This window comes from Silene latifolia, chromosome 5, assembly GCF_048544455.1.
Source record: "Silene latifolia isolate original U9 population chromosome 5, ASM4854445v1, whole genome shotgun sequence".
Lineage (NCBI taxonomy): Eukaryota > Viridiplantae > Streptophyta > Magnoliopsida > Caryophyllales > Caryophyllaceae > Silene > Silene latifolia.
The window spans coordinates 15,741,409-15,768,365 of record NC_133530.1 but is presented as its reverse complement, the minus strand read 5'-3'; the positions used below and the strand labels follow the sequence as shown (position 1 = coordinate 15,768,365).

The window sequence follows — 26,957 nt, the reverse complement described above, 5'->3', positions numbered from 1 at the left end:
GTTATGGCACTCTTCTTCTGGAGATGTTTGTGAATGGTTTAGGAAATTTTTTTGAAATTACAGGTTTTATCTAGTTGAACCAATTACAAACATATCCTGTCAGTTTTTCCGTAGAATTTACGTCTTTATTTAAGGCTAAAATTTAAGGGTGTCACATTTTCAATCTCAACTGAAGCTTTTTCTTATCATCCTTCAACCATTGAATTTCACGAGACAAACAACCAACTTCATACTCATTCACTCTTTTCTCCATCTTCATCTTGTTGATTATATCTTTCTGCCACTCTGTTTGAACACGATCGTGCCAACGAAACCAACGACAACCTCCCATACCTGCTGATGGGTGATAGCTAAGTAATTGTCGTCTACTCCCTCTATCAAAACAATTTGTAAAACCCGAAAAAGCGTAGTATTTAGTCGGGGTCGAACACAAGGACGGCAGGGGGTTGCTACTAAGTTCGATTAAGAGTCAAGTTTAATCAATACTAGAAGAAGAGGTTTCGGTTTTGAATACTAGAGCAATTGAACAAACAAGTTGATGAAAATGAATACGATTAATTAAAAGCTAGGGCTTTCGGGGTCATCTAAATGGTTCAAGGGCAAACATGATAAATCAAGGGGTCGATGGTGAGAGTTTATCCTAAGATATAAAATCAATGTCTTGATTATCTTAAAGGTGGCAACTAATTCTCATTAAGTATGACACTTCTCTTAAACATACAACAAGACCCCCACAAACTTTCATTCAATGGGAGAATTAAGCAAAAATGAGAAAAAGGCACAAGCTTTCACTCATGCAATTAATCAAACACCTTGTGTGCATGAACAAGAAAGATAAACAATCCACCAAAGACCAAAATATTCAAACAATCATGCCCATAAATTCCATAAAGACTCCCCCTAAACCCTAGAAGGTATCTACTCACTCATATTAAGGAAAATTATGCTAAATAGAGAAGGAAAGAGAATAACACAAAGAAGAGACATGATGATTGTTATAGCAATAATAAAAGACAAGGGGAAATGTAAACAAATGAAAAACAAATAAAAGAAAGGAGAGGAATTATACCAACACAAGGAAAGATGAGTAATTGATTGAATAACAAGAAGGAAAACCCTTCAAAATCCCCAATACAATCTTCAAAGAACAAGAGTAAACTATTGATTCTAACTAACAATTACTAGTTTTACTAAATATTAAGGAAAGATTAAGGAAAGATTAGTGCTTGCTTAAGAAAGGGTTACAATTAATAAGGAAAGTTTTCAGATCTAGGGTTATGTGCAAAAGGGTTTTAGGAGGGGGTATTTATAGGCTATCATTGGATTAGGAGAGGAAGAAGGAAAAAGCCCATTAATCGTGCTGCGTGTTCTGTGCTTGGCGGCCGCCGTTGTCGGCCTCTGTGCTTGCAGCGCATTCTTCAAAAACCGAGAGAAATAAAGGTTGCGTAATCCCCTGCCGCGGGTGGGCGTCTGGCTCCCGCAGAGAATTCTTCATCTTGGAATTTGCTTCAATTTCTTCATAAAGTTGCGCTCTGCCGGTTGCCGGCTGCCGGCTACTGTGTCTTGCAGCCAGCATCCCTCACATCTTTTGCCCAAAAACTTCTTCAGAAATTGCCTAAGTATGGACTTGTGTTCCCTGCCGGTGGGCCGGCTGCCGGCCTGCCGGCAGAGAACATCTTCTCAGCTGGTTTCCTCCTTTTTCTCCTCATAACCACATCCCCTGCCGGTGGGCCGGCTGCCGGCCTGCCGGCAGAGGATTGTCCTCATTATCCTTCATCTCCCTTTTCTTCATGACAAGGCATTAGAATGCCTTTCTTGCCCCAATTCCTCCATAGTCGACTCGGTTCCTACAAAAGGATACACAAAATAACAAGTACGGGGATCGGGCACAAAAGCAAGGAAAGGCACACGAAACCGACTCGTTATGAGCCGGAATGCGTAAAATAAGAGGGAAATAAGGTGTAAATAAGTCATATATCAACCTCCCCACACTTAAACCTTACTCGTCCTCGAGTAAGTCCAAAATCAATGCACAAGTCCCTACTATAATAGATATGGAGAGTGAGTGCACAATATAAGCATCACTCAACTAAGCTACTACCTAAGCCGATCGAGTATTAGCGCACTCAACGCCCCTTCAACTCACAATTTGACACTTATGAGGGAAAAGTGCCCTATTGCAAGGCAAGTTGGGTCTTGCTACAAAAATGCGATGCAACTATCATGAAAGCACGTAACCAAGCAATAGAATGCATCTAACAAAATGTCCACTTGCCTCATCTAAGTGGCTGAGTTCTCAAACAACTGAACATGTTTTTGGTCGGGAGTACCGTCTCAGAAGTTCCAACGGAGGTGCCAACCCCCTAAGCATGACCCCAGCAACCCTCGTGTGACCAATGCTCAAGAAACATATTCAAGAGGGGGGAAAAGAGAAACAGGCAAGTCCGCAGAGAATTACCGAACCGACACGAGATTCAACCATAAAGACCCATGACTAAGGGGACCTAGGCAACGACATCCTCGCGGTTTTCACTCGTCACTCAATGAAAGAACAAGGTGATTTTTGTGCAAAAAGTAACCAAAATCACTCTCCTAACTCGACTAGCGAAAACGTGCCCGCAATCTAATGTGTAAGATCGTCCTATGTCCAACGAAATGCAAACAAAAGTAAAGTGCACACGATATGAAGCAAGGGTTGTAACGGGGCTAGGGAGTAGGTCAAAACGGGATTGGTGCAAGCACTGTTTGGATATGTGGGGTTCAAATCAAGAATAGCCGACACACCAAAAACCCATTTCTTATTGCAACACATGAGACACGTCTATGCCCTAACATAGCAAGGATCACCCAAACCATGCAAAAATTGCATAAACCCAACTCAAATTGGAAAAACTTGAAAATACTCCTCTTATTTCAACAAATGAGCAACGTCTACACCCCAACAAAAACTCGGTTTCCCAAATTATGCAAAAATTGTGTAAACCCGACTCACTTTGGAAAAACATCAAATTGCCCTTTTATTTTAGCAACGGCTTTTTCTACCCCGTTTAATGATGAGGAGGGGTGTTGCTCGCCTTTTTCTTTTCTTGACAACAAATATATACAACACGCATGACTTAATTTTTTTGATTTTCCACAACTTTTTCTTTTTTCTATTTTGTTTTCCATTTCTTTTTCAAAACCTCTTATTTATTTACAATGCCAAATATACACCGAATTCCGACCCAAGTGGACATGTACACTATCCACCATCAAGACCCAAATCACCTCCAACGACACAACTACAAAACCGACCAATTCTTGATTAAGGAAGGGTGGTTATGGGATGTAGCAATTTTGGTGGGTTTGCCAAATGAAAAGGCTAAAGCTCAAAGGGGGTGAGACAAAAAGGGAGATAATGCAAGGGACAAAACAAGGCAACTTGGCTATGTAAAGCAATTTCGCGGTCTAAGGACAAAATGACACACTTATGCGTCTTGATACGACACGCCTCGCGAGGAGGCCTACTCTCAAACCTAGATGAGGGCGGGGTATGGATGTACCCGCCCTAGGAGGCTCTACCCTTACCTTTGAGTAGCTAAGTCGAGCCTTAGGTCTAGCCTACGACCCTAGGTCTCACAAGGTCGGTCCAAACTCATTGGTCAAGCCCGCTTCCCTCGGCTAACTAAGAGGTCACGGGTGCGAGTCACGGGGAGGGGAAAGGCACAATTGGACGCATAACTCATCACAGGGGTACTTGGTTCCCTTCCTCGACCATGCTTATCCAAAACATTTACAAACTAAGTGCAACTAAGTCTAACAACAACACATATGCACATGTGACAATGCATGCGGGAATCGAAAGAACATGAAAATAAACGTGCAACCAATGTCTAATCCTAGCAGCACATATCAACACCAAACAATCCACAGGTCTCCCAAGGAGACACCCAAGGCAACAAAATTCTCATTCTCCTTCAAAATATCCAAGATACTAAAAAGAAAGAATAGTAAAAAGGAGTAAGAGATAGGAAGGATTATACCAAGCGGTCTTCTAGCTCCTTTTTGCCTCGAATGTTTAATGCGCTATGCCAAAGGTTAGACAAAACATATATATATACAATGCAAATGTTTTTGTAATTTTTTGAATTTTTTCGATTTTTAGGCATTTTTTATAATTTTATCAAATTTAAAAGTGTTTACAAATATAAACAAATATTCACAAAGTGGATATTTCCCTCCCCACACTTGAAATTTACATTGTCCTCAATGGAACAAAGTATAGGGAGAGAAGAGTAAAAATAAATAACATATTTTAGGTGATTGTAATATTTTTGAAAAAGTAAGAACATATTTTTGTTGTTTTGAAATTTTTGAAAATGAAAATAACATGTTTTTGGTATTTTTGTTTTTGGAAATTAAAATTGCTTGTTTTTGGTTTTTTTTTTTTTTTAGGCCCTCCCCACACTTATTCATTTACATGGGAGGGCAAGTTGGAAAATTAAAAGGACTTGTTTTTGGGTTTTTTGAATTTTTGAAAAGAAATAACATGTTTTTGTTGATTTTTGATTTTTCAAATTTTTGGTGATTTTTAAATAAGTATGCAATGCATGATCTAATCTATATGCAAAATTGAAATACAATGCAAGATATACTAGATGAATGCAATAACTAAATGCAACAATATATTACAAATTTGAAATCTAATGCAATCCTATATGAATGCAACTAAGTGAATTTTGAACTAAATGCATGCGAAATTTAAATATGATTGAGAAGTTTGGATTGTTGGGAAACATACTTGACATTTGGATTGATTATGAGGAGCATACCGAAGGCTTTGGATTGAAAAGGGAGGATAAAGGCCAAACTCGAGGCCGTTTAGGACTCATTGTCCCCGTCTTCATCATCATCATTATCATTATCATTATCATCATCCCCGTCCACCGCTCCAAAGGCGGACTCCCGAAGGAAGTCGTCGGTGTTCATGGGAACGGTGGAATCGCCGAAACCTACGTCGGACGCAATGAAACCGCCGGAGGCCGCCCCGGAGGCACTCCCAACCTCGGGGTGGGAGAAAATGGAGGGTGTACTCCCGAACCATTGAGCATCATGCCCCTCCTCTTGAGAAGCGGGAGGGGGAAAAACGGGGGCGGCAAAGTAATCCGGCCGGATATTGATGTCGGCGTAGACAAACCGCGCATCCTTGTGGTATCCACCATCCGGCTCAAGGTAGTAAGAGGGGTGGAGATGGGAGGGGTGCTCGTAGTTCCTCCTCATATAATCATCATAAATCGGAAATTGACCCACGGAGGTGTCATAGTATATCCGATCCAACCTTTGTTCAATGCCCCGCCTCTCACTAGCGGCGGTTTCCAAACCCAACCGCATGTCACTCATGAAGGTGACCAAATCGGCATGCATAGGAGGCGGGGGAGGAGGGACGTTGCTTGAGGAGCCTTCACCAAAATTACCCCCCCAAGGTTGAGGTTGGAAGGTGGAAGGTGGTCGGAATGAGGGCATGGAGTAGTGGAGAGTGGATGGAGTTTCCCTCCGGTTGTCACGACCATAGGTGACGGGGTTGGTCGGGGGAGGTCGGGTCTCATCGGGCTCCTCCTCAATCTCAAGGAGGTAGGATTCCTCACCGGCCTTGATTTTGAATTTGGAGGCATTGGGAATTGGGACGGAATTCTTCTTTTGCACTTGCCAATACTCGATTCCATCAAAAGGATTGACCTTGATCCACTCTAGGTTTTTGGTTAACCATTGTTTGGTGATGTAGGTCTCCCCCCGGATCCACCTCAAGTTGTTCAAGCTCACCGGGCGGTCAAGGCACTTGGCAATTCGGGTTATTATCCCACCCACATGAAGGGGGACTTTTTGCCCCGGTGATTTATAAAGTGATTGCAAGTGGAGGGCCAAATGGTGACCCACATTGATTTCATAGGGGGCCGGGGTGGTGAGTAAGTAAGACCCCAAAATCTCCAATTCGGTAACCCGAAAAACCCATGGCTCATGGGTCGCAAAAATAAAACCTCCCACAAATCGATGCCAAATGCGAATGGGGGCATTGTGGCACGCAATCTCCGGCCTTTTCACGCCGGTTTGGTCATCTAAGCCCGAAATGGCTTTCCACACCCGAGAAAAGTGAGCGGTCTCGGGTGCCTTGAATTTTGGGGGGTTGTTAAGGCCGAAAATTCGGCAAAGCCTTCCTAGGGACAAGGAATGATCACGGTTCATCAACCGGAAGTGTATTTGCTCGACCATACGGGTTTGTCGGTGCTTATCAAGACGGAAACTACTAAGGAATTCCCAAGTGAGGCGGGGATAAGTTTCCTCATGCAAATCATACAAGCCTTTCATACCAACACCCTTAAACAATTCAAAGGTTTCGCTGTCTAATCCCATATTTCTCATAGCCGGTCTACAAATGAACTTAGTCGGGGTTAAGAGGCGATTTTTGAACAAGATAAATTTACCTTTTTGCTCTTGTGTGACGAACTCAACATCCGGGAAGTCGGGATCCGGGTTAGTGTCACTCGCCGCCGCCTCGACCAAAAGTCGTTGTGCTTCCGCCATTTCCGACCGTGTCCGCTTGTTTGCCATTTTTGATGAAGGAAATAAGGACTATAAGGGAAGGAGGAGGAGGGGAATGAAGGAGGGTGAGGTGAGGAGGTGGATTAATGGTGATTTGGGTGGGTTTGGGTTAATGGAGGTGAGGAATGAGGGAGGTGAGTGAAGAAGGAAAGAGAAAGTAATTAGAGAAAATGGGGTTTCACGGGTGATGTTTGTGCGTTATAAAGAACCCCTGCCGGTTGGCGAACCGGCAGCCGGCCTGCCGGCAGGGGATTTGAATTTCTTCAGAATAAATTCAACGCGCTGCCGGTGGAGGGCACCGGCTGCCGGTCCAGCGGCAGAGAATTCCCCTATACTCCCTTTTTGATGTTCAGTGATTCCCCTACCGGTGAGTCGGCTGCCGGCCTCCCGGCAGGGGATTCCTTCTTCTTCAATTTCCCAACTTTCACCAATGTAAGAGATCCTCTACCGGTGGGCCGGCTGCCGGCCTGCCGGTAGGGAGTCCTTCTCTCAATGTTTCCTTCATTTTTGGCTCAGTATACATTCCTCTGCCGGTGGGCCGGCTGCCGGCCTGCCGGTAGAGGATTCTTCTCCTTCAACTTTTCGCCTTTTTCAACAAGTATGGATCTCCCTGCCGGTGGGCCGGCTGCCGGCCTGCCGGCAGGGAATTCTCCTCAGCTTAATTCCTTCAAATTTCTATCAAAAAAATTCAACGCGCTACCGGTGGAGGGCACCGGCTGCCGGTCCACCGGCAGAGGGTTGCATCACTTCATTTTCAGCTCGTTTTTCCTCTAATACTCAACAATAAACTTCCAAGTCCTAGTCTTGCCCATTTTTCGAGTTTCCAACTTTCAAACCGACAGCCCGTGTCGGGATCTTGGGCTAGGCTAGGGGTTCCACCCTCAAGTTCAACTTCGTCAAGAATATTCAATCCAAACTATCTCAAATTCTACCTACATGCATGCTATTTACAAATGGTGGTTCTTATGGAACACCACCAAACCATTTCACTTTCAAGAGTTTCAATTTGCCCTCTCCTCGGGGAGGGGTTCCCCGAGGTAGAGCACTTCAATAGGACCTTTGTTATCACCGTCATAGTAGCGTTTGATTCTTTGACCATTGACCTTAAACGTTCCTCCTTCTTCACTCCAAAGCTCGAAAGCACCATAAGGAAATATTTTCATCACTTTAAAGGGTCCCGACCATCTTGATTTGAGCTTGCCCGGAAACACCTTGATCTTTGAGTTAAAAAGGAGGACAAGGTCCCCAACACTTATCTCTTTCTTCATGATTTTCCCATCATGCCATTTTTTCGTTTGGTCCTTGTAAATTTTAGAGCTCTCATAAGCCTCCAATCTCAATTCTTCAAGCTCATTCATTTGGAGAAAACGCACTTCTCCGGCGGCATCAAAGTCAAAATTCATCTCTTTAAGAGCCCACCAAGCTTTGTGTTCCAACTCCACCGGCAAATGGCAAGCTTTCCCGTACACAAGCTTATACGGGGTGGTGCCAAGGGGTGTCTTGAAGGCGGTTCTCAATGCCCATAAGACATCCGGGAGCTTTTGGGACCAATCTTTCCGGCTCTTGTTGGTGACTTTCTCCAAAATGGCTTTAATTTGGCGGTTAGAAACCTCCACTTGCCCACTAGTTTGAGGGTGGTAGGCAAGTGCGGTTTTGTGCCGCACTCCATGTGATTCAAGTAGAGCTTTGAAGGTACTCTTGCGGAAATGAGATCCGCCATCACTTATGACTACTCTCGGCGTTCCGAACCTTGGGAAAATCGTGCCTTTGAAAAGCTTCATCACAACCTTGCTATCATTGGTGGGGGAGGCAACCGCTTCAATCCATTTGGATACATAGTCCACCGCAACCAAGATGTATTCATTTACACAAGAGTTGGGAAAGGGTCCCATGAAGTCTATGCCCCAACAATCAAAAAGCTCAATCTCCAATATGTTAGTCAAGGGCATCTCACTTCTCTTGCCAATGTTCCCAACCCTTTGGCAAGCATCACAAGATTTAACCAAGTAGTGAATGTCTTTGAACATGGAGGGCCAATAGAACCCACCTTGGAGGATCTTGGCAATTGTTCTAGAGGTGGCCAAGTGTCCTCCATAGGCGGAATTGTGAACCCGGTCAACAATCTCCAAGCCCTCCTCTCTTGAAACACATCTCCGGAACATTCCATCCCCACACTTGCGGAACAAGTGGGGATCATTCCAAAAGTATCTCCTAGCATCATTTCTCAACTTCCGCCTTTCTCTTGGTTCCATTTCATCCGGTAGGAAACCACTCACAATGTAGTTTGCAAGATCCGCAAACCAAGGGGTTTTGGCGGTAACTTCCATGAGTCCATCATCTCGCAACCACTCATTGATGGGTCCACTCTTGTCTTGTATCCCATGGTCTTCAACGGTCAATCTAGATAAGTGGTCGGCTACAACATTTTCCGAACCGGCCTTATCCTTAATCTCTAAATCAAATTTTTGAAGAAGAAGGACCCATCTCAAGAGTCGAGGCTTTGCATCTTTCTTCACCATCAATTTTCTCAAGGCGGTGTGATCGGAGTAAACCACCACCTTAGACCCAACAAGGTATTGCCGAAATTTCTCCACGGCATGAACAATTGCCAACATTTCCTTTTCGGTAGTAGCATATCCACATTGTGTTTGATCAAGAGTCTTGCTTGTGTAATATATCACATGATGCTTCTTATCCACAACTTGCCCAAGTACCGCACCAACCGCGAAGTCCGAAGCATCACACATTATCTCAAAGGGAAGATTCCAATCCGGAGAACAGATTATCGGTGCCGTCACCAATGCTCTCTTCAACCTATTAAAAGCTTCAAGACAAGAATCATCAAACACAAAGGGGGAATCCTTAAGGAGTAATGAGGTTAGGGGCTTTGCTATTTTTGAAAAATCCTTGATAAAACGCCGATAAAACCCGGCATGGCCTAGAAAACTTCTCACTCCCTTAACATTAGAAGGGGGTGACAAGTTCTCTATGACCGCAACTTTGGCCCCATCGACCTCAATACCCCTCCTTGAAACGATGTGACCGAGGACAACCCCTTCCTCAACCATGAAATGGCACTTTTCCCAATTAAGGACGAGGTTATGCTCCTCACACCGTTTCAACACACAAGCCAAGTTCTCAAGACCAAGCTCAAATGAGTCTCCATGGACACTAAAGTCGTCCATGAAGACTTCCATGCTTTTTTCAAGGAAATCGGAAAATATTGCCATCATGCACCTTTGAAAGGTGTCGGGCGCATTACAAAGCCCGAATGGCATCCTACGGTAGGCATAGACCCCTATTGGACAAGTGAAGGTCGTCTTCTCTTGGTCATCCGGGTGGATGGGAATTTGGAAAAACCCGGAATAACCGTCTAAGAAGCAATAATATGCATGGCCCGCGAGCCTTTCTAGCATTTGGTCAATGAAGGGAATTGGGAAGTGGTCTTTGAGGGTGGCGGCATTGAGCTTGCGGTAGTCAATACACATTCGCCACCCGGTCACGGGTCTAGTGGGTAGGGTGGTGCCATCCTCTTGTTCAACCATTTGTATCCCCCCCTTTTTGGGTACCACGTGGACTGGACTAACCCATTTGCTATCGGTAATTTGGTATATAATACCGGCCTCTAGGAGTTTCAACACTTCATTTTTCACCACCTCGGCCATCTTTGGGTTAATCCTCCTAAGACCGTCAACCTTGGGTTGACTCCCCTCTTCCAAAACTATTCTATGCATGCACAAACTCGGACTTAAGCCCTTGATGTCATCAATGCTATACCCAAGTGCTCCTCTATGAGTTTTCAAGATTTCCAAAAGCTTCTTTTCTTGGTACTCACTTAGGTTAGCATTAACGATCACCGGATAGGCCTCTCCCTCATCAAGGAAAGCATATTTGAGTGAGGGAGGCAAGGGTTTGAGTTGTACCTTTGGAGGGAGAAAGCCCTCCACTTTCTTCAATTGTTCCTCATCAACTTCGTGATCCTCTTTCATTGCCTCATCATGCAAAGAGATTTGAAAAACCTCTTCCATCTCCACCTCTTCACGGGCTACTTCGTGCACTACTTCATCAATTACCTCAATTGTGCTCAATCTTTCTACACTTGGACCTTTCATCAAATTTGGCAAGTTAAATTCGATTTTGTTGCCCTCAATTTGGAAGGTTAGCCGCCCATTCTTCACATCAATGAGTACTCCTCCGGTAGCCAAAAATGGCCTACCTAGGATGATGGGAGTATGGCTATCCTCCGGAATATCAAGGACAACAAAATCGGTGGGAATCAAAAACTTTTCAACCTTGACGGGCACGTCCTCAAGCACCCCCATAGGGCATTTGACGGACCTATCCGCCAATTGGAGAGTCATGGTAGTGGGAGCCAAGTTTTGAATGCCAATCCTTTTTGCAACTTTCAAAGGAATAACACTAACACTTGCTCCCAAGTCACAAAGAGCTCTTGATATAGGAACACCGCCAACTACACAAGGAATGGAAAAGCTTCCCGGGTCACCAAGTTTAGTGGGCAATTTGTTAAGGATATGAGCACTACATGCTTCTTCCATAGCCACTATTTCTTGGTCACCCAAGACTCTTTTCCTTGTCAAAATGTCTTTTAAAAATTTTGAGTAGGTTGGCATGTTCATTATCACCTCCGTAAAGGGTAGGGTAACCTCAAGTTTCTCAATCATATCACAAAATTTGGCATACTTGAGGTTTTCCCTACTCTTTATGGCTCTTGAAGGGTAAGGAATTTTAGAAACAAGTTGGGAATTGGAAGATACCTTTGGAGGAGCCGAACTTTTTGTTACCTTTTTAGAATGTTGCAAAGGTACTTCTTCAATAGCTTCCTCCTCATAAGGGAGGTCTTCCACATATCCATCAACATCCTTGTCCACTTGAATTCCTCTTCTAGTCAAATCTTCACAAGCTTTCTTTCCTTTCTTGTCTTCATTAGCTTTACCCGAAACCTCAATGGGTGAGCTTTCCTCTTCATCATCCATTTCTACCTCATTCCCCTTGGGATCTTTATCAACTTCCAACTCAAGGTCTTTGTAAGGGTCCTCAAGCTCTAAACCACTCCTTAGCACTACCGCATGAGCATGGTGGCTATTTGAGGCATCTTTGGAGCTTTGCCCTTGAGCCAACAAACCACCGGGCGGTCTTTGAGGGTTAGCCATAGCATGAGAAGCCATCCTAGATTCCATTTCCCTCATGTCCTTAAGAAATGTAGCCCTCAAGTTTGCTTGTTCTTGTTGAGTAGCTTTTGCAAAATTAGCTATCTCTTGGCTATGTTGAAGTTGCATGTAATACTCCGTATTTATAAGTCTTGGGGTACTCTATCGAGTAGCCCTTACTCTGTCGAGTAAGGGCAAGTTGCGAAATAAAATAGTTTCTGACCTGTTGGGTACTCGATCGAGTAGCTGGGGTACTCGATCGAGTAAGGGGGTACTCGATCGAGTACCTTGGGTACTCGATCGAGTGTCCGGTTTTACGGGGAGTTTTCTCGGGTTTTGTTAATTATGCGATTAAGGTATTTAAACATAATCGTCATTGTTTTAAATCACTTTTACAAAACCTAAAACCCTGTTTAAGAGAGAAAGCAGCCAGTTCATCTTCCTAATCGCATTCTTAGCAATTCCCGGAGTTCAGACGGTCAATTCTTGTCGTAATTCGCATCGTTGAGTTCCTTGCGTCGAGGGTAAGCTTTTAACATAATTTTTATAATGCTTTGTTAAGATTGGTTAAACCCTAATTTAGAGATTGGGGGTTTTGTGTGTAGTATGTGATGTGTAGTCTCTATGTGTTATGTGATAGGAGGAGGGTTCGTAAAAGAGGCGTTTTGATACAGCTGTAGATACCGTCTGCTTTTTGTGCTTTTCAGGTAGGATTTCCTACTCAGTATTAGTCCCATAATGGGATATTGGTGATGTGCTGTAGTTAGTTGTTTGATATGATGATTGTACTGTGTTTGTGGTTGTGATTGCTGTTGATGGTTCTCGAGATGCGTTCTCGGCTGAGTGGGGTCACTTGCGGGAGTGACTTCACGCCCTAGTTTCGCCCTTCGTGGAACCCGCCACGGAAGGGGATGTGCACATTAATGGACAGGGTTATCGCTCGGTATGATGAGCGGGGCTTAGGTGGGAACGGCTGCGGTCCCCCACTGGCAGGGCTGGTCCAAAGTGGACGATCGATATTGAGATGATGGGAGTTGGTGGTGTGTGTGTGTGTGTGTGTGTGTGATCCAGTCCAATTGTCTGTTTGTCTTATTATTGTTATCTATATTGATTGTGTGATTAGTCTTGACCCGGTGTTGTTTTGTAAACCTGCGGTGATCCATTCGGGGATGGTGAGCAGATATTGAGCAGGTATTGAGATGAGTATTGGGATAGCTGGGATGCCACGACATGATGATAGGAGTCTTCCGCTGTAGCCTTTAGTTTATTTACATTTCAGTTAGACAGTCAGTTTGAATAATGTATCGTACTTTGGTTTGGTTTTGAGGATTGTATTTATTCACTAAACTATTTATAATAAACGTTGTTTCTTTATTGTTGTTTGATTATCATTGCTTCGGGTAACCGAGATGGTAATGTCTTCATACCTGAGTGGTCCTGGTAAGGCACTTGGAGTATGGGGGTGTTACAAATGGTATCAGAGCGACGATCCTGAAACCTGTAACCAATGAACTTAATGAACATAGGGAGTCAATTAAAATGAACCCGGGGTAAAAGTTGTAGGAGCTAGTGCAAAGGCTTGGGAGACGTCCTAAAGTCGCGGGGGTCGCCCTACAACTTTGAACCGGTCACATGGGGGAAGTGTTTGTCGAGTCGTATGTGTGTTTGGTTAACTTGTTTACAAATGTGATGGCATGTGTTGATTGTTGGATGTTCGAATTGGAAGTTGAGGAGGTGAAAGAAAAGTGATGATATATATAGAAACTGTTGATGAAATGATAGCATGTTGAATGTTTTACAACGTGGCAATTAATAGCATGATTTTTATGATATAATATGTGATTTATAAAGTTAGCATGTTAGCATATGACGTAATATGCGGGTAGCTCTTACGAATTAGGGTTACTCGATCGAGTGGGGCTGACTCGATCGGGTGGGTTTTTGGCGATTTTGAGTCCAGAATCGAGTTTTGGGGCACTCGATCGAGTAACTAGGGGTACTTGATCGAGTAGGGGGTCACTCGATCGAGTAGCCTAGATACTCGATCGAGTAGGAAAGAGATCAGAAGGTCTGTTTGGTTCTGGAGTTTGGGTACTCGATCGAGTACGTGGGGCACTCGATCGAGTAGCCCGTTACTCGATCGAGTGTGTTTGGGAACTCGATCGAGTGGGTGCTGGGCATCGTGTTTTCGCGTTTTGAGATTTAGTACGTGTGTTTATGTTTACCCCTTTCTTATATAGCTTCAAGATGCCGCCCAAGAGAACTGCTTTGTACGCGAGAGCTGAGCTTATGACCGTGGATGACATCGTTAAGATGTTAGAGCACCAGGATGCTCTTACTGAGACCCTGAAGAGAGTGAATGAGGACAAGGATAAGAGTAAGGAGAAGGAGGTTGATCATTCTAAAATCAGCCTCTACATTGCGAGGTTTAACCCGAAAGAGTACAAGGGAGTTGGGGAGCCTAATCTGCTTGATAGTTGGCTGAGAGAGATGGAGAACATCTTAGACTTGGTTCATTGTCCTGATGAGATGAGAGTGGAACATGCTGCGTTCTATCTGAGGGAGGCAGCAGGCAAGTGGTGGGATTCAGTGAAGGTGAGTGCTAAGGAGATATACACCAACCAAGGCTTACCTGTTATACCTTGGGAGGAGTTTCGTAGGGGTCGTGAGGAAGGAGTTCGTGCCGGAGCATGTGAGGAGTAAGTTGAGGGAAGAGTTTGATAAGTTTAAGATGATCATGAGATGTCCGTGAGCGAGTACTACGGACGGTTCAATGAGAAGTCCAGGTATCTTTGAGGATATGGGTTTGAGTGAGGAGAACCTGGCATTGAGGTTTGAAAGAGGGTTGACTACCACGATTATGGATAAGTTACCCGTGGGGATCCTTACTGATGTTAAGGAAGCTTATGAGAGGGGGGGAGAGCGGAGAGGTTGGTGGAGATGGCTCGGAGAGGTCCGTGGTGAGAATAGGAAGTCCGAGAGCGAGGGTGGTGGCCAATCTAATTACAAGAAAGGCAACCACAATCGTCAAAGGGGTTTTCTTCTGGGTCGGGTTCATCTTTGGGGCTTCCTTTGGGCGTGGCCGTGGAAGTGTGAGTAATAGTTGGGGAGTGATCTGCTTTGGTTGTGGTGGTGTAGGCCACAAGAGACATGAGTGCACGAGTGCACCGGATCCTTTCGAGACCCGCACAGAGCTTCGAGCAACAGACCACTGGATCATGGCCAAACCGGGAAGTCGAGTTACCAGTGGAGGCAACCGCAACGGCGGTAATTCTTATCAAAAAACACCGACGAACAACAACAACAATCAAGGGTCGGGTGCTAAGCCGACCGCATCGGCCCAAGATCTTGTCCGGGAGGTGGGCGGAAGACCAAAGGGCAAGTTATTCATGATGGAGAAGAAAGCAGATGAGGAAGATGCGCATGTTATCACCGGTACATTCCTTGTTAATGGTGTTCCTACCTTTGTTTTGTTCGATTCGGGGCTTCTCGGTCGTTTGTGTCTTGAGTCATGTAAAACGTTGGGTTTGAGAGTATATGAGTCTCATTAGTGAGCAAGTTTTCATACCTTCGGGTGAGTCCGTATCGTGTGGGAGGTTGTTTAGAGATGTATCTTTGATAGTTGGGCAAGTCGATTTCCCTGTAGACTTGCTAGAGTTTCCTTTTAACGGTTTTGAGATGATAGTTGGGATGGATTGGTTAGGAAAGTATAAAGCTAAGATAGACTGTCATCAAAAGAAAGTGTCCTTAAGAGGTCCAAAAGGTGTTAGTGTGTCTTACCGTGGGTTTCTAGTCAAACCCAAAGTTAAGTTGATTGCAGCTATTACCTTGAAGTCTTATCTGAGGAAGGGATGTCCTTTGATCCTGTGCCATGTGAGAGACGACCGGATAGAGAGCCCTACGAGGATGAGATACCGGTGGTGGGAGAGTTTGCGATGTTTTTCCGAGAGGAGATTCCGGGGTTGCCACCGAAGAGAGAGATAGATTTCACCGTAGAGCCGAAGCCGGGGGCGGGGCCAATCTCTAAGGCACCGTACCGTATGGGTCCTAAGGAGATGGAGGAACTTAGGAAGCAGTTGGATGATTTGATAGAGAAGGGATACATTAGACCAAGTGTATCGCCTTGGGGAGCACCAGTTCTGTTCGTGAAGAAGAAAGATGGGAGCTTGAGGCTGTGCATAGATTACAGGGAGCTGAACCGTGTGACGATAAAGAACAAGTATCCTTTGCCAAGGATAGATGACCTATTTGATCAGTTGAGCGGTGCAACAGTCTTTTCTAAGATTGATTTGAGGTCGGGGTACCATCAGGTGAAGATTAGAGAGGTGGACATACCAAAGACAGCTTTCACGTCAAGGTATGGCCATTATGAGTATGTGGTGATGCCGTTTGGGTTGTCTAATGCGCGCCAGTGTTTATGGATTTGATGAATAGAATCTTCTGACAGTTCTTGGACCAGTTTGTAGTAGTGTTTATCGATGATATCTTAGTCTACTCTAAGACTAAGGAGGAGCATGAGGAGCATATGAGGATCGTGTTGCAGACTTTGAGGGATCATGAGTTGTATGCTAAACTGTCCAAGTGTGAGTTCTGGTTAGAGAAAGTTGCTTTTCTGGGGCATGTGATCTCGAAAGATGGGGTAGCTGTGGATCCGGCGAAGATTGAAGCAGTGACAAAGTGGGAAGCACCAAAGAATGTCGCTGAGGTTAGAAGTTTCTTGGGTTTAGCTGGATACTACAGACGGTTCGTGAAAGATTTCTCCAAGATAGCTAGACCGATGACGGCGTTGATGAGGAAAGAGAACAGGTTTCGTTGGGATGAGAGTTGTGAGACGGCGTTCCAAACATTAAAGGAGCGTTTGACCGCAGCTCCTGTCTTAGCATTGCCTGAAGGGAGCGAGAACTTTGAGGTTTATACAGATGCCTCGAAGAATGGGCTGGGATGTGTGTTGATGCAGAATGGTAAAGTGATTGCCTATGCTTCTAGGCAATTGAAGCCTTATGAGGAGAACTACCCTACCCATGATCTGGAGTTGGGTGCAGTGGTGTTTGCTCTCAAGATTTGGAGACATTACCTTTATGGAGCAATCTTTAAGGTATTTTCTGATCACAAGAGTCTTAAGTACATCTTCACACAGAAGGAGTTGAACATGAGACAGAGGAGGTGGATGGAGCTGATTGGCGATTACGACATGGAAATCATCTACCATGAAGGGAAGGCCAATGTTGTTGCTGATGCTTTGAGTAGGAAGAGTGTACATTCCTTGTGTACACTCTATCTTTGATGAGGCCGAGGATGAGGTAGCGAGCTTTGGGATACATATGATGCAGAAAGGAGATGCCATGGGTGATATGACAGTACATCTGGAGTTTTATGATGATATTCGGGATAAGCAGACTTTGGATCCTAAGATAGTTGAGTGGAGAGCTGGAGTAGAGAAAGGGACAGTGTCCCGGTTTTCTATTCATACAGATGGTAGCTTGAGGTTTGATGGTAGGTGGTGTGTTCCTAATGATGAGGAGTTGAAAAAGACGATCATGACAGAGGCGCATTGCACACCATATTCAGTTCATCCAGGTGGAGACAAGCTATACAAGGATTTGAAGAAAACGTTTTGGTGGCCTCGGGATGAAGAGAGAGACAAATGAGTTTGTGTCCCGTTGTTTGACATGCCAGAGAGTTAAAGGGGAACAGAGAAGACCACAAGGTAAGATTCAGTCTTTAGAGGTGCCTGAGTGGAAGTGGGAATCCATTTCCATGGATTTCATTGTGGGTTTGCCTAAGAGTCAACAAGGTAACAACATGATTTGGGTGATAGTGGATCGTTTGACCAAGTCAGCTCACTTTGTTCCAATGAAAGATACATGGACTAAGGCACAATTGGCTATGGCCTATCAAAAGAACGTGCTTAAGTTACATGGAGTCCCTAAGGACATAGTGTCTGACAGAGATGCGAGGTTTATATCGAGGTTTTGGAAAGAGTTGCAGGAATCGTTGGGAACAACTTTGAAGATGAGTACAGCATTTCATCCTGCGACAGATGGGCAGACTGAGAGAACAATCAAGACTCTTGAGGATATGTTGTGAGCTTGTGTGATGGATTTTGGTGGTAGCTGGGAGCAGAGGTTGGACTTGATAGAGTTTTCTTACAACAACAGCTATCACACCAGTATTGGTATAGCACCGTTTGAGGCTTTGTATGGGAGGAGATGTAGGAGTCCAATCTGTTGGGACGATAGTGCTGAGGCAGTGGTTTTAGGACCAGAGATGGTGCATGAGATGGTGGAACAGATTAAGATGATCAAGGAACGGATGCGAGCAGCCCAGGATCGACAAAAGAGTTATGCAGATCTACATCGTCGGGACATAGAGTTTCAAATTGGGGACAAGGTTCTTCTGAAAGTGTCTCCGATGCGTGGAGTTATGAGATTTGGGAAGAAAGGCAAGCTAAGTCAGAATTTTATAGGGCCTTATGAGATCTTAGAGCGAGTTGGGGAAGTTGCTTATCGTTTGGCTTTACCAGCTGCGTTGGAGAGAGTGCATAATGTGTTTCATGTATCGCAGCTGCGGAAGTATGTGAGCGACCCGTCACATGTGTTGGAGGCAGAGAGCTTAGAGCTAGATGAGTCCTTATCATATCTTGAGGTGCCTAAGCAGATTCTAGACCGAAAGGTTAGAAAGACCAGGAGTGGTGAGACAGTTTTGCTTAAGATCCTTTGGTCTAACCACGAGACCGAGGAAGCTACATGGGAGCCAGAGGAAGCTATGAAAGAGCGTTACCCTTTCCTCTTTGATCAGGTATGTATGGTTACGAGGACGTAACCTTGTTTCTTTAGGGGGGTAGGAGATGATCGCGAGCAGTTTTTACGAGTTTTATACACCTTTTATATGTTGTGTCGGGATGTTTGTCGGGATAAGTTGGGTTAGTATCATGTTTTATGTTCGGTTGCTGAGTCGGGAATGTTAGGGGAGTACCTTTGTTTAGTAGTGGTTTGAACTTCGGGGACGAAGTTCCTTTTAAGGAGGGAAGACTGTAATACTCCGTATTTATAAGTCTTGGGGTACTCTATCGAGTAGCCCTTACTCTGTCGAGTAAGGGCAAGTTGCGAAAATAAAATAGTTTCGACTGTTGGGTACTCGATCGAGTAGGTGGGGTACTCGATCGAGTAGGGGGGTACTCGATCGAGTACCTTGGGTACTCGATCGAGTGTCCTGTTTTACGGGGAGTTTTCTCGGGTTTTGTTAATTATGCGATTAAGGTATTTAAACATAATCGTCATTGTTTTAAATCACTTTTACAAAACCTAAAACCCTGTTTAAGAGAAAAGCGACCATTCATCTTCCTAATCGCATTCTTAGCAATTCCGAGTTCGGCGGTCGATTCTTGTCGTAATTCGTATCGTTGAGTTCCTTGCGTCGAGGGTAAGCTTTTAACATAATTTTTATAATGCTTTGTTAAGATTGGTTAAACCCTAATTTAGAGATTGGGGGTTTTGTGTGTAGTATGTGATGTGTAGTCTCTATGTGTTATGTGATAGGAGGAGGGTTCGTAGAAGAGGCGTTTTGATACAAATTTTGTAGATACCGTCTCGCTTGTTGTGCTTTTCGGTAGGATTTCCTACTCGTATTAGTCCCATAATGGGATATTGGTGATGTCTTTGTAGTTAGTTGTTTGATATGATGATTGTCTTGTGTTTGTGGTTGTGATTGCTGTTGATGGTTCTCGAGATGCGTTCTCGGCTGAGTGGGGTCACTTGCGGGAGTGACTTCACGCCCTAGTTTCGCCCTTCGTGGAACCCGCCACGGAAGGGGATGTGCACATTAATGGACAGGGTTATCGCTCGGTATGATGAGCGGGGCTTAGGTGGGAACGGCTGCGGTCCCCCATTTGGGCTGGTCCAAAGGACGGTCGGTATTGAGATGATGGGAGTTGGTGGTGTGTGTGTGTGTGTGTGTGATTCAAATTTCTGTTTGTCTTATTATTGTTATCTATATTGATTGTGTGATTAGTACGACCCGGGTGTTGTTTTGTAAACTGCGGTGATCCATTCGGGGATGGTGAGCGATATTGAGCAGATATTGAGATGAGTACTGGGATAGCCGGGATGCCACGACATGATGATAGGAGTCTTCCATTTGTAGCCTTTAGTTTATTTACATTTCGATTAGACAATCGGTTTGAATAATGTATCGTACTTTGGTTTGGTTTTGAGGATTGTATTTATTCACTAAACTATTTATAATAAACGTTGTTTCTTTATTGTTGTTTGATTATCATTGCCTCGGGTAACCGAGATGGTAATGTCTTCATACCTGAGTGGTCCTGGTAAGGCACTTGGAGTATGGGGGTGTTACATTGCATGTTTTTTATCATCTTCAATAGCTCAACTTGAGAGAGCTCACCTTGGGGTTCTTGATGAGGTTGGTTGGCTATGGGTAAAGGGAACCCATAGTCATACCGAGCATTGGGACCTTGGTTGTTGTTTTGCCCCACTTGAAAGTTAGCTCTAGGACCGTTGTTGTTGAAGTTTGATCCTTGACCTTGCTCTTGAAACCCTTGAACATACCCTTGCCCAAACCCTTGGTTCGCTTGATTCACTTGATTCCCTTGGTAAAACCCTTGATTTCCACCAAAATCTTGGTATCCTTGAGCTTGGTTCCCGTAATTTTGGTTTTGGTTCCCGGGATTAGGTCTTGGGTTGGGGAATATTCCCCTTTGTTGAGCAAAACCGGGTGGGTTGGTTGGGGCTTGAGGTTGAATGTGTTGTGGGTTTTGAACGTTGGTGCTTTTGTAGCTAAAGTTGGGGTGGTTCCTCAAACCGGGGTGGTAGAAATTGGTATTTGGATTGTAGACATTTGGGTTATTGTAAGGTGGTCTTGTGGGTCTTGAATTGTTGTTAAAGGCTTGAAAAGCGTTAACCTCTTGAACATTCTCTTCATAGCCCCCATTGTAATTGTTGCCACACAAGTCATAAGTATGACCACTTCCTCCACAAAGTTCACAACTCGCGACTTGAGCCACTTCTTCCATGGGTGCCCCATATGAGGTCGCGGCTTGATTCACTTGATTCCTTGAAAATTTCTCAAATTGCTTTGTGAGTAAGTCAAGCTTGGCATTTGTCTCGGAGTTGGAGGCATTTTCCTTAGGAAATTTCCCGTTCCTTCGTAGCATGTTCCCTCTAGAACCATAGTTTGCCTCCGAATCTACCATTTTCTTGATCAATGTCGTGCCCTCTTCATCACTCAAGTGGTCAAAACCTCCCCCCGCGGAGGCATTTACCATCTCCTTAGTTCTTGGAAGCAAAGTTTGGAAGAATGTTTGAGTGATGTACCATTCCGGTATCCCATGGGGGGGGCAACTCGCTATCAAGTCTTGATAACGGTCCCAAGCTTCACCCAAGGACTCCCCATCCTCTTGTTGGAAGGTATGGATCTCGTTACGGAGCATAGCGGTCTTTGAGGAAGGATAATACTTGGCCATGAATGCTTTAGCCAAAGCATCCCAAGTAGTGAAAGTATCCGGTGGGTGGATGTTCAACCATCGGTCCGCTTTGCCCGTCAATGAAAACGGGAACAACATCATTCTCAAGGTGTCTTCGGACACCCCATTCTTCTTCATCATTGAAACTTTCCTCTAAATTTCCGGAGATGAGCATGGGCATCCTCTTCAATATGCCCCCCGAACAAGTCCTTCTCGATTAACCCGACTTGGGCGGGATGCATTTCAAAGTTGTTTGGGGCCAAGGTGCCAAAATTGATGGGGTTACATGAATCATTATGGTTAGGCCGGTTATGACCTCTAAGAGCCATTTGTGGTGGTGGATTTGGTTCTTGATGTGGTGGTGTTTGAGGTGGACTATTATAATTAAGGAAGTTATGAAAGGGGTTCTCTACTAAAGTCTCAATTGTGGTATTTGGTTGAATCGTAGTTGTTGTATCAAAATTTTGTGGGATGTGTGAGTTTGGTTGATCAATGTTTGCTTGTATGGAACTGTTCCTTACTCTTTCAAGAGTCCTAGTCCTCAAGGTTCTAAAAAGCCTCTCGGGGTCGGAGTTGAATAGAAGAGCTTGGTGATTCCTTCTAGGCATACACTTGACAAATCGTAAGTCTCCTAGTGTTTTTACACACTAGGGAAAGGCAAAAATCACACACACTCTACAAACAACAATCAACTACTAAAGCAAACTAACAATTGAGACAAGATTAAAGCAAAGACTCTAAATAAAACTAAGCATAACCTAACGCCATCCCCGGCAACGGCGCCATTTGATAGCTAAGTAATTGTCGTCTACTCCCTCTATCAAAACAATTTGTAAAACCCGAAAAAGCGTAGTATTTAGTCGGGGTCGAACACAAGGACGGCGGGGGTTGCTACTAAGTTCGATTAAGAGTCAAGTTTAATCAATACTAGAAGAAGAGGTTTCGGTTTTGAATACTAGAGCAATTGAACAAACAAGTTGATGAAAATGAATACGATTAATTAAAAGCTAGGGCTTTCGGGGTCATCTAAATGGTTCAAGGGCAAACATGATAAATCAAGGGGTCGATGGTGAGAGTTTATCCTAAGATATAAAATCAATGTCTTGATTATCTTAAAGGTGGCAACTAATTCTCATTAAGTATGACACTTCTCTTAAACATACAACAAGACCCCCGCAAACTTTCATTCAATGGGAGAATTAAGCAAAAATGAGAAAAAGGCACAAGCTTTCACTCATGCAATTAATCAAACACCTTGTGTGCATGAACAAGAAAGATAAACAATCCACCAAAGACCAAAATATTCAAACAATCATGCCCATAAATTCCATAAAGACTCCCCCTAAACCCTAGAAGGTATCTACTCACTCATATTAAGGAAAATTATGCTAAATAGAGAAGGAAAGAGAATAACACAAAAAAGAGACATGATGATTGTTATAGCAATAATAAAAGACAAGGGGAAATGTAAACAAATGAAAAACAAATAAAAGAAAGGAGAGGAATTATACCAACACAAGGAAAGATGAGTAATTGATTGAATAACAAGAAGGAAAACCCTTCAAAATCCCCAATACAATCTTCAAAGAACAAGAGTAAACTATTGATTCTAACTAACAATTACTAGTTTTACTAAATATTAAGGAAAGATTAAGGAAAGATTAGTGCTTGCTTAAGAAAGGGTTACAATTAATAAGGAAAGTTTTCAGATCTAGGGTTATGTGCAAAAGGGTTTTAGGAGGGGGTATTTATAGGCTATCATTGGATTAGGAGAGGGAAGAAGGAAAAAGCCCATTAATCGTGCTGCGTGTTCCTGTGCCGGCAGGCCGGCTGCCGGCCTCCTGTGCCGGCAGCGCGTTCTTCAAAAACTGAGAGAAATAAAGGTTGCGTAATCCCCTGCCGGTGGGCCGGCTGCCGGCCTGCCGGCAGAGAATTCTTCATCTTGGAATTTGCTTCAATTTCTTCATAAAAGTTGCGCTCTGCCGGTTGCCCGGCTGCCGGCTGCCTGTGCCGGCAGCGCGTCCTCACATCTTTTGCCCAAAAACTTCTTCAGAAATTGCCTAAGTATGGACTTGTGTTCCCTGCCGGTGGGCCGGCTGCCGGCCTGCCGGCAGAGAACATCTTCTCAGCTGGTTTCCTCCTTTTTCTCCTCATAACCACATCCCCTGCCGGTGGGCCGGCTGCCGGCCTGCCGGCAGAGGATTGTCCTCATTATCCTTCATCTCCCTTTTCTTCATGACAAGGCATTATAATGCCTTTCTTGCCCCAATTCCTCCATACTCGACTCGGTTCCTACAAAAGGATACACAAAATAACAAGTACGGGGATCGGCCACAAAAGCAAGGAAAGGCACACGAAACCGACTCGTTATGAGCCGGAATGCGTAAAAGAAATAGGGAAATAAGGTGTAAATAAGTCATATATCAATGGGTTAGAAAATTTACACCTTTCAAACCTCCTTCCTGGATTGTCATGTGTGGAAGACGTCAAAATGGCAACAGGGACACCACAGAAGCACTTCTTTGGCTGCTCATCAACAATATTATGATGACTGCTTTCATAGCTGCTTTCAATTGACATGTTGCGCCTAAATTTTTGAACAAAATGCAGAAAATATGAACCCTAATTTGAATGCATAAAATCGCACATTTAAACTATAGCTAGACAGAAAATCGCAGCTAATATGAACACTAATTTGATTGCAAAAATCGAACCCTAATTTGTTTTCAAAAATCGCAGCTCTTCATTTGAAGCAAAACAACCGCATATAACAAAATCGAAAATTAAGAGTATAGATATAAAATTAAGAGGAAGGAGAACATACCTTAATTTGGGGGAAAAATGGGGAAATTTAAAGAAAATGGTGAATGAATGAGGTGAGGTGAAAGTATAAAGGAAAGAGAAGAGCAATAAGAGGTATATAAGAAAGGAGAAGGGCAATTTGGTCATAAAAAATAGACTTAAAATCATAAAATTCAAAAAATGACGGAATCAGTCACCGGAGAGGCATTTTGGGTGCAATATTTGATCAGAGTAAGTTTTATGGGAGTAAAAAATTAAAAAGTTTTCATAGGGGAGTTTTTTTAGAAAAGTGGTTTCTATAAGGGAGTAATTGTTAATTTACTCTAAACACTAACAAAGAGAAACGAGGGGTTTCATTCTCTCTCTTTCCTTATTACCCCTTACCAAACGCCCTCTAATAGGCCCTCTAATTGGCTAATAGTGCCATAAATAAAGGCCAGGCAGAATGCCACGACCATTAAAGCTAATGCCACTGAAATGTAAGTGTATGAACAGTACCATATTTTGTAATTGCCTTCTACTTTTCGTGGCATCAGTCAAACACCCAGTGGCAATATCACTCCCCTAAATAAAGGTCATGTGTAACCAATTTTCTTTCGACTAGTACTTCCAAAATTATGTTCCTTCGTTTTGTTTTAAAATAATAGAAGACTAGAGAGAAAAAAATCAACCAAAATTATATTTTGATTCTAAAAAAAAGTTTTCCTAAACATTTCATCCTTTCATTTGTATAGATTTATCTTTGAACAATTTAGAGCTCAATTTATTAAACATGGCTTTCGAATATTGTCGTGACGACATTCTCCAATCCTTTCCCGAACACATCATTGCCTTAAACTCGTCATAGCTTATGCGACCATCCTGAAAAACCAATGTCACCATACGGTCAACAAATCAAGGATCATTTGAATATTGGAATTAGGAAGCATGTCCGAGCTTAAGAAGGTCGGATTTGAGTTCTTCAAAACACAAGCTTCCATTTTTATCCGTGTCCATCATATTAAACGTTTTTCTGATTTTATCTACTTCTTCATCTGGTAAACTATCTGCTACAACCTACATTAATTCTCATCAACTCAAATTATGGTAATAAAAATATGTATATTATTACGGTTTTCTAACGTTTACCTAAATGACACACATTATAAGCTAGAGAAAGATTTCAAGATTATTTCACTAATTATGATAAATATGAGTTTGTACATTAATTTTTCATAATATATTGTGAAAGTTACAAATTACCACCTAGTATTTATCGTATTTTATAAACCACTACAAGAAAAAATGAAACATGCGACCGAAATTTGGCGACTGAAAGAAGTAGTCGCCAAATTGCAGACGCCAAATTGGCGACTGAAATCAGTCGCCAATCTGGCGACTGACTTTTTTAAAAAAGGGATCAAACGTGGCGACCGAAATTTGAAATTTGGCGACTGATTTATGAGTAGTCGCCAATTTTTTTTATACAAACCAGCGCTCCTCTCTCCTACTTTACTCTTTACGAAAAAAAAAAAAAAAGGACGAGCGATTGAAACAGCGGCGGCGACACCAACGAACAACACCACACAACCACCCCTCCACCGCCATTTCCACCGCCACATCCACCCTCTTTAATTAGGTTAGTTTTTTTTTTTTGTTTAATTTCAGTTTATATAGTTTAATTTGTTAGATTAATTTGTAGTTAGTTTGATTAATTTGTGGTTAGTTTGTTAGATTTATTTGTAGTTAGTATGTTAGATTAATTTGTAGTTAAATTTAGTTTAATTTGTGTTTGAATTAAAAGGGAATGATTAAAAGGGAATGATTATGAGGAATTACCTTCGTTTCTCAGAAATCATAAGACATCGCAACAATTGACTCAGAAATCTCCATTCTAATTTCCTTCCCTAGTCGAAGATTTTGTTAATAAAATCGTCAGAAATCGCAAAGTGAAGAGAAACGAAGAGAAAGATATTGATTGAGTACCTGGCGGCATCAAATCTTGCGCCAAAGGTGGTTAATAATCGTAAAACCCTAGAAAAATGGCGGAAATTAGAGGAATTGGGGGAAAGCCGGAGATAGGAAGTAAGAGGATTGGAAGGTAGATCGAAGATCAAGCGCGATAAACATTACTAAAGGTAGATCGAAAATGAAGGAACACATTTGTATGAGATTGATTAATGGTGCGCTGAGAATGGATGTCAAGGTGGTTGAGAGAATATGTGAAATCCAATTTAGGGAAACGGGTACACATACGGAGGGAGCGTCTTATAAAAAAATAGAAACATTAGGCTTCGGTTATAAAATTAACCGTAGCCTTTTTCTTGTCACAAATTTTTGGCTTCGGTTGTTTTACAATAACCGTAGCCTTTTATAATTGGCTACGGTTATTTTTAGCGATCGTAGCCTTTTCTACTTGCCCAATGTCATTTTTCTACTAGTGGCTGGTAGAGTTGTAGGGTCTATTAGATGAGCTATTTATGCAAGGTGAAACAAACTGTAAGAAAATGGCCTTATAAGAGCGTCAAATGTCGGTATCTAATAACACAAATTCTCATTATAGACGGACACTATCCGTCTATACGTATAGACGGATATCATTTCCCCTCACAAAATACCCATTTGCCATAAAGTGGGAAGCACATGGGGGGTGCCCCACCTTGTCCCTCTACCCATTTTATTAGAGGTCTTTACCCATCTGTTCGCCCCACCCGTCTATACCAAGACCTATTGATCTAATAATGAGAAATAGGTTACTGTAACAGAATATGAACACTACAAATTCAACAACCGAAAAACTAAGATTAACTGTCAAAGAAGGTTCTTGACAAACATCGAAAGGAAGTAAAAAAGAATGTTAAGAAATCAAAAAGAATACCTTGTATTGCACTAATCGAGCATGTGCATAGAATCTTTGTACTCCTTTGCAACCATTAATCTCGGATCATTAG

General features: G+C 43.1%; 1 protein-coding gene and 1 non-coding gene across 2 annotated transcripts in view; one reads left to right on the top strand and one right to left on the bottom strand.

Annotated features, from left to right (window-relative positions):
- The first annotated feature begins 21,085 nt into the window (after positions 1-21,085).
- Positions 21,086-21,192, top strand: LOC141658234 (small nucleolar RNA R71). Its single transcript, XR_012549131.1, has one exon. It is a non-coding gene; the product is annotated as a small nucleolar RNA R71 (small nucleolar RNA).
- A 3,549-nt stretch (positions 21,193-24,741) lies between these two features.
- LOC141654913 (calcium-dependent protein kinase 8-like) overlaps positions 24,742-26,957 on the bottom strand; it is a 50,166-nt gene continuing 47,950 nt past the window's right edge. The window contains exon 12 of the mRNA XM_074462021.1: positions 24,742-24,888. Within this exon, the coding sequence (XP_074318122.1) occupies positions 24,742-24,888 (147 nt within the window). The remainder of the gene's footprint in view (positions 24,889-26,957) is intronic.